Source organism: Sprattus sprattus (assembly GCF_963457725.1).
Source record: "Sprattus sprattus genome assembly, chromosome: 15".
NCBI lineage: Eukaryota > Metazoa > Chordata > Actinopteri > Clupeiformes > Clupeidae > Sprattus > Sprattus sprattus.
Genome location: NC_137913.1, coordinates 24,279,369 through 24,288,064, shown reverse-complemented (window position 1 = coordinate 24,288,064; position 8,696 = coordinate 24,279,369). Strand labels below are relative to the sequence as shown.

General features: G+C 43.9%; 1 protein-coding gene across 3 annotated transcripts in view; it reads right to left on the bottom strand.

The window, feature by feature from the left end:
- Positions 1-5,988: 5,988 nt before the first annotated feature.
- The window catches only part of smarca2 (SWI/SNF related BAF chromatin remodeling complex subunit ATPase 2), a 34,267-nt gene continuing 31,559 nt past the window's right edge, over positions 5,989-8,696 (bottom strand). For all 3 annotated transcript variants that reach the window (XM_080852391.1, XM_080852393.1, XM_080852392.1), the window contains 2 exons: positions 8,428-8,564; positions 5,989-7,246 (listed from right to left, as the gene is read on the bottom strand). In XM_080852391.1, the coding sequence (XP_080708517.1) occupies positions 7,211-7,246; positions 8,428-8,564 (173 nt within the window). In that variant the 3' untranslated portion in view covers positions 5,989-7,210. The remainder of the gene's footprint in view (positions 7,247-8,427; positions 8,565-8,696) is intronic.

Below are 8,696 nucleotides of genomic sequence, written 5' to 3'. Positions count from 1 at the left end.
TGCCATTTATTGCTATTGCTCAGCTCAAGTCGAGAGGTTAAAGCATGGTTACTGTGCTTTCAATGACAGTTAAATATTAAGCCTGATCCACCCACTACAAATAAAAAATGAATCATTATCGACCCTGTAGGCAGTGCAATATGTGCAGCTTTTCTAGGGAATATTGGGTTTGGTTCAACTCAAACATTTTCCTCTTGAGGCATCATTAGAAAGATGATTAGATTATGTTGTGCAGGGGGGGCTCACAGCTAAATGAACCAAAAAGGAAGCGAGTAGACATTAGTCATCTCAAGTGGGTACAATAAATGATGCTAAATAACATGACAAAGCTAACACGTGGTAATCCAGTGATTGGAGATATTGTCCAACAGCCAAATAAAAACAATGGCAACAGCTGTTTAGTTTTAGTCTAAATATTATATTTGCATAGATCTTCCAAAGGCTCACAATTATATGCAATAGAAGGGGTAATTTTGTACAATTTTATTTCTATCTTGGGTTTGGGGTCTGTATTTTTTTTTTCAGCTTTTGTGATAAACCTTTCACCAATGATGATGCTTCATTAAGCTCTCTGAGCCAAAGCTATTGCAATTGGTCTTGGTCTCTCGCCAGCACCTGATGAAAATCTTTTGAATCGTTTCAACTGGCAGCTGTCGAGGGTGTCACACTTGATGTCTTGCTTCCTGTCATCCGATTGTCTGTGAGGAGAAAACACGACACGTTGCTGTCAATAGCAGCCGAGATACTGGAGGCTTTACAGGAGAAATGGGCTTTGAAAATGCTAATTCCAGTCAAATTCACTAGGGAGATTTCCTCATGCTGACGAGCAATCCGATCCACTGACAGAACATTTCCACAGCCACACTGGCTTGTCGAAATCAATAAAACATTGCGCAAATATTATCAACACCCCCCCCAGCCCAAAAAAAAAAAAGCTTTACTTTCTCTCAAAAATTTCAAGTGCAGTCAAAACACGATGTGAACTGCTCGCCTTCCTAGGACACGTGGTCCCTGGGGGGTTCAGGAATGTGGATAAATAGCCGCTCAGCATGCGTTTCTGTCGAATGCACACAGCTTATGTTGGGGGGTTCGGTGGGGTGGAATGAGGGTCCATGCCTTATGCGAGTCATGCAGAAAAACATATTCTTGCTCTCTCTGCTTCCACTTGGTTTAACAATGCTGACAAACTGCTCCTCTGCTGCGTGCTGTGCATTGCTGCCGCATTTCTTTGTCTTTGTCTGACAAAGTGGCCCACTTCACTCTCACTCATGCGTCTGTTAACCAGCCAGGGCTCAAAAACAAACAACACCAGGTTTAAAAAAAATAGGATCCCTCTCAGCTATGATGCATTCTAGCTGTGGACACTGACATAAATCAGAAAAAGTTGTTTGTGGCTCTTGGTGCAGATCGCAGTGGGAAGCTGGGGGAGGTAGCTGTGTGTGGAGAGGGCCCTGCTGAGAGAGGGACAGGGAGAGAAACACTGGAAGAGAAAGAGGGAGCAAGAAAGAGAGAGACAGAAAGAGAGAGAGATACAGAAGAGAGAGAGAGAGAGAGAGAGAGAGAGGCAGGAGTGCATTCCAGAGACAGCTGTGTCACTGGTCTGCAGTGGTGCTGTGCTGGACGATGGGGAGGTGCTCCTCGCTGTGCCTCCTCACAATGTAGACACCTGCAGGGCACCCCGGTGTACTTTAATCCACTGCCTTTCACCAGCCGATCCCCCCTAAAAGTCACGCTAACGCCCCCCCCCCCCCCCCCCCCCCCCCAACACACCAGCACGCAGGGCCAGTCCCCCCGAACATGCCCCCTCCCAACATGCAAGCCTCTGTCTACACACACATCCGTCCACATTCATTCAACCACACGTATACAACCACATGGCCTGGCCACCCCAGTAATCTTTCATAGCCGCCTGCTTTCTCTCGCCCCCACAGATGTTCACGCTTGCAGCGCACAATTAGCCTGGCTACCCCCAAAGCCTGATTGAAAAAAATGCAGCAGGCACGAGTCTTATTGGGCCTGCTAATGCTACAAGCCTGCTCTGACTGACGACTGATTATTCACTCAAAAATTCTGCTATTACCACCTGAGAAAGTGCCTACTTCAATGACAGTTATGTGGTAGTAAGTTAATGAAAACCCTCGCCTTTCTCATTTACTGTCACAATATTGAATATACACACACATTGTTGAGTGGCTGTGCTGGCATACTTATGAATCATTCATGCATACCCAGGGGAGGTCGTTCATCTCAGGCCTGGACCTATACGACATGTGACAGGTACAAATGACACATGGCAGTTGCCATTTCCTGGTCACCAGAGGGAGAGATTTCATTCTAACATGATGGTGATCGCTCTCTGATGGGAAAAGGGTAAATCTGCAAAACTCTGCAGATTAAAATAAAAGAATCATGTATGGCCCCCCGAGATGTGTAAAAACATACTCAAAAACGTAATTGAAAAACACACTCAAAATTGTAATTTAAAAACATATCATTTCTGGCAAGTGTCCTCAGATACGTTTGGTTAAGGCCTTCATCACCGCTAAGAAAAAATGCTTAATTTGAACACTGGCTGCCAATAAATACTTAATAACAGTAGTGGGTAAAGTACTGAAAATTGGTACTCAAGTAAAAGTACAATTACCTCCTTCAAAATCGACTTGAGTAAAAGTAAATATTCCAATTGGAAAACTTACTCGAGTAAGAGTAAAAAAGTACTCTGTTTAAAAGTTACTCAAATTACAAGTTACTTTTTTGTGTTGGAGTGTTTGGATCAATGAAAAACATAACGTGAGTAAGTCAGAAAGAAATGCACTCTTGACACATTTCTTCACAAGTTGCTTCATTGTATCATGTATGTTTTTTTTTTTTCATTACACATCTCATAGATCTCATGGAAAATAACAGTAGGTCATTAAAAATATTGACCATGTAGGAGATCTCATTCTTTCTCATGGAGAGAAATGCCCTCTCTCTCTCTCTTTCTGACTGCAAAAGCATTGTTATTTACAAGATCATCCCGGTTAGAGAAAAAAGATGCCATGAATCACCTGCCATTTTACAAATTTTTGACTTGCTAGAAATTCTGACAGTATAACTTAGCTGCCTTTTGCAAGCTAGCCAAGTAAATAAACATGATGCTGACGGTGAGTTGCAAAAAATATTATTACATTGGAGTGGGGGCTGCCCCAGGACTGTCAGGAGGACCAGTAGTAACGCTAGCTTCGTCCATCTTCTCATCCATAGTGGCGGCGATTAAAGTTATAGTCGTAACGGTCGACCTGAAGTTGTCTCCTGCGCGGCTATGAAATGACAACAATGTTGCAACCTGTGGAGGGCGCGTCGATAACGCATAGCTAACTGACCTCTCCGTTTTTACCCTCTGGTTGCCGTGTATGCTTGTATTCCAGTAAACAAAGATATGTGTACTTTTATCACAATAGGCTACTCATTTTAATGAAAGCACAATGGAAATGTAACTGAGTAAAGAGTAGAATTCTAGTTCAAATATTTACTCGAGTAAGAGTAAAAGTGCAGACTTTATAAAGGAACGCAAAAAGTTCTCGTTACCCGAAAAATGACTCATTTGCGTTCCTTGTAACGCGTTACTACCCACCACTGCTTAATAAATGCGTTTTTCTTCTTTTAAAATCCAATGTGAAATTGCACTATGAGTCTGTGATCCTCTGATTGTGAATAAAGTGGGCTCCAAAGCTGTCTTTGCAGACTAGTTATATAACATGGGTTCCATTCCCTTGCTTTATGCGTTGCCTGCACGGCAACCATTAATTAGGTAGAAGTGTTTTTATGGACATTCAAAAGCACCAGATGGCCTCAAAATCTCGGACCTTTTGAACACGACACATCAACATCCCCCCCCCCCCCCCCCCAAGATCTTCTGATCACTCACCAAAAAAGTCATTTTCGCCTGACTTCAGATTTGACCGAAAACTGTCTAGAAGTTTCAAAGGCATGGGTGCAGTGATGTTGGTCTTTGGTCGAACCATCCATCCTTTCATGCACTGTACGCTGTTCTCTCGCTCCACCCTTAAATCAAATCTATCCCAGGCACTCCGAGATGGTTTTTACTACGTGTCCCGAGACACACATGCTGCATTATGGACTCCTGGCATCTAATCCTAAATTCAATTTAGACGAAATGCAATATGGCAAACACTAGCAACATGTATGCCAAACCATTGAGTCTGATAGATCTATGCATGTAATTTATGCAACACTAGCCTACTTGTCTTATATAAACCAGCTCATATGACTGAAATGACACACTTAGATATGCTGGCTTCCTCTCATATTCATAGCACTCGATCCAAAGGCTTGAGATGGTATCCCAGAACCATCCCTTATGTGACAACATTCAACATCGGGAATGGAGAACCTTATTGTCAAGGACATAAAAGCTCTCCATCAACGCCACCTGAATTCATTGCAGCCCAAGCCTGCAGCAACAGCAGCAGAAGATGATTTCCTGCCTGCGTTTGTGTGACTGGCTGTCGAAGTAAATAAACCAGTAGGTCAGTGATTGTGCAGACACTGTGCAAATAACACCTAAAGTTTCATCATGGGGTGCCCATTTTTTTCACTATTGTTCCCATTACATTTGTGTGTAAATAAATACTAGGCTTTCTCAGAGTCTGTCCGGAGAGCAGCGGTCCATGCAAACAGCGAGAATAAGCAAGAAGGCTGAGTGCCATGCTGTTTTTTACACCAACAGAATAACAACCCACAAAAAAATCCCATCGGACACACAAACACAGCAATGAAGCCTCTCATGCCACTCTGGCTGTGGATGCTTAGTGAGGCAGAGGAAGGGAGGCGGGGGTGTGTGTGTGAGTAGGGACTACCAAATTCATTCCCAGCCCTGTTTAGATGCGCATCCTATTCCAAATCGTGCTTCTTCTTCTCAGAAGCTGATGGGCGGCTAGCATCAGATAGACCCCAGTCATGCAGCAGGACAGTAGTGAAACTTCAGGCACGCAGCCTAAGGGCAAAGGGGACAAGGGGGTTGGTGGGGAAGACCAACAAGCGCCGATGCCCTCGGATCTCTTTCAAGTGGTGCAGACACCTATTCACTGTGGCCCCTTGACTCCCGCTAATGGGCCACTACAAAAGATCACTCGTCTCTAAGAATAGCGAGCACCTGGCCCTTTCATTCAACCGTACATGAATTACATTCCCAATTCAAAACTTCTAAAGGCATAACCCCCCCCCCCCCCCCCCATCTCCAAAAGAACAAATGAAAAAGCCATGGGTTGTGGTGTTGGTGATGGCAGGGATTCTGAGGATTCTGCTATCACTAGCTGGAGTGTGATGATGGTGAGGCCCTGTTGCAAAAGCTACAGAGAAATAGCAGGGATTGTGCTGGCACCTGACTATTTCCAGCTGACATCTCTGGCTCAGAGAGGCGGATTACCCTCCACTTTATCTCTTTCTTCTGAGGCTTACCGCCATTCATACGGCAAGCAACTTCAAAGTATGCCACAAAAAACATGGCAGAATATGAGTGTGTGTGTGGAGGTGCGTGTGCAAGAGTGGGCATGGACTCTTCCCCCGAACAGAATCGGCTTAGTATAGGTCCGTTCAAATGGTTGGAACGCGACGAAAAGGGAGAAGCGTGTTTGATCTCCGTGGGCAAAAGCGTCCTCTGGCTTCTTGGGAGGGCCACGGGAGTGCCCTCCGGTGCCCTGTCCAGGTAGTGCACCTGAGGCAGGTCAGGCACCTCTCAAACACCCCGCCCCCACCCCACCCCCTTGGCTGTCCAAAAACATTGGGAGACGTTTCACACAGGAGTGTTGGCTTATTCTGTGAACTCAACTTCTTTTGTCTTTTGTCAGACGGTCAAGACTAAGATGTCATAAACTCCGAGGGGACTGAAAGTTGGAAGTTCTAAGTTCATGCAGAGTGCTTTGATACTGGTATGTGCACTCATGTGATGGCAAGGTGAGAAAATAAGCACACGGGACACATCCACATCGTCGTTTTCAGACAAATTTATTTGCTTTGGGTTCTGGGGATACAACCACAAAGACAACGTTGTGCAAAGAAAGCAAAGAAAAGATCCGTTTTCACGTACAGCGGGATGATAAGCACAGGCCTCACATCCAAAATACACGCGTCAAAAAAGAGCGGGCATATGGTTGGCAACAATACTGCATAAGATCAAGCAAAACACTGAAGCAGAAGAGCAAGTGCTCACTAAGTAGCTAAGTATGATCTGTCGAACAGAACAGAAGACAATCAAGTGAGCTTCCATCGTAACTTGAAGAGTACTGCTAATTATATCATTTGAAGGCAAATAATGGATACCTATTTAAAATAATCAGCCATTCAAAATAGCCAGTTTCTTTAAAACAGCAGTATAAAATAACCATAGCTGTGAGGCATTGGGTTATTCTGTTATGGGCCGTGTTGATAAGGGCTGTGTTATCAGACACAGGGAGAGAAATCTGTTTTGTCTTATTTCTCAGCATCTGATCTGAATCTGACCCTTAGGCGGCCTACGCCTGAATGCTGAAATGCTATTACCATGGCGGGCCAAATTAAAACTGAATGCAGGTGTACGCTTTTACGATTAAACAACTCTGACAGGGGCCTGAGAGGGGACTGTGTGTAACAGCAGGTTTCCCCACACAGTTTTGTTTGCTTAAGCCTCCGTAACATATTGCTAGGATACATTCATTAAAAAAAAAAAAAAAAAAACGATATAGATACTTTATATATATATATATATATATAATTATATATAAATGAAGCATTAAGCATTTTTTCTTCATTCTTATATATCAAACCACACATAAAACCTTTATTTTTGTTGAAGCATTGTTTTGTTGTTGTAATTAATGTAAATACTTCATAAAGCTGAACTATGTACAGGTGTTCTGCATGAATTATAAATGAATCTGCCAGCACTTCAAGAACCCAAGACTAACACCAGTCCGTGCCCCTGTGGATGGCACTCTCCTCTCCTCTTCTCCCGTCGAACGCGGTACCCCTTAGGTGATGTTGATGCGAGGTATGAATACTTTTCAGCCCACGGCTTAAGCAGGAGAGGGGGAAAATTAGAGCTAGGCAGTGGGGGAACGAATGAACACTCCAGGTGAGAGGGAAGAGAATAGAAGAAGGAAAAAAAGAACAGATGATGCAGTGACTGAAGCAGATGGGGGTAAGGGTCGGGCATCAGCTGTCTCCATCCTCACTCATCCTCACTCCTGCTCCCCTCGGACTGTTCCTGTTAGCAAACATGACCACACACAACCGCACACAAACACACACACACACACAGATACGCACACAAAAACACAAAGAAAGAAGAGAAAGGAAAAAAAAAAGTCGTCATGACAAGCCAGAAGGCCCACTGTGCACAACCGTGCCAAAGCAGATTTATTTTTGTATTTGTTTAAACGAAAAGTCAACCTGACAAAGCAAAGCCAATCCTTCTCTTTTGGAGATTGGTAAAAATGACAAAATACAATTACTAAATCTGCTTCCTGCTGTATCATGCATCGCAACTCAATAGAACAAAGAGAGAAAACAACCTGAGGAGAGGCAGAAAAATCAGCAGCCCACAGAAGCCAACACAGAGCTATGTCATGTTGGGTAATGGAAAACTACTGGAGTTCAAATTACTTACTGTTTTCTTCTACGCAGAGCGAGCAGAGAAAGAGAAAGGGAAAGGAAGAGTCAACAGAGAGGAGAAACAACTTCTACAATTCCCTCTTTGGCATCAATAAAGCCCTCAGTCTGTTAATATATCAATAAAGCCCTCAGCCGCCTGTCTATAGTCGTTAACTTTATGGCCTCATGGTATCCATTTTGAACGTATGATGGAATAAAATTAACATTTTGATGGCAATGTGGCATCATATCATATTAAGGCTGAACTACAGGGATCTAGAGGGGCCTTTTCTCCCAGCTTCCTACGTCTTCCTGCAACTCGTCCTGCTATCATCATCACGGATCAGAGGAATAGACAGACGGACATCTGACACATATCATAACACAGACGGATGACAGATCAGGACATCCCGCTGGTGTGAAATTTAATCAATTGCTCCACTCCACACACACTTTTGCGGCAACTCTCCGTGAAATGTTATGTCAGGAAATGAGTGTTAGATCTTCTTACACTTACTGGCTTCAAAAAGCAGACACTACATGTCGTCGGAGTTCAGAGTCGGTGAGTCTTCTGTGCGTTAATAATGTTGTTAGACCATAACAGTGTTCCTAGATCTCCACTAGAATAGCACGGTGTGATATGGATGATAGCTATGGGTTCAGTACCTGGAAAGCACTAGTAATGCTAAAAAATTGTGCTAATCGGTTGGCGTACGATGACCGGAGTTATGACAGCGAGGGACCTAAAAGGGAAATCTAGAAGGTGCTAGTTGCCCCCTCTTCATCGGAACCTACCTTCTCCTCCAGCTCGTCCTCGCTGTCCTCATCGCTAACCACAGGCTTGGCCTTGGCACGGCTCTGCCTCTTCTTGCCTTTGTCGTGACTGCGCTCCTCTCTTTTGCTCAGCTTGATCTTCACTTTCACTGACTTGGCTAAGGACAGAAGAAACAAAGAGACAGGCAAATCAGTGCTTTTTACAGAGATCACATAGTGACACTCGAACAGTGAATGTAAAAAATGTAACAGTAAAATAAATAAATAAAACCAGGATATTTTGGGTTGCG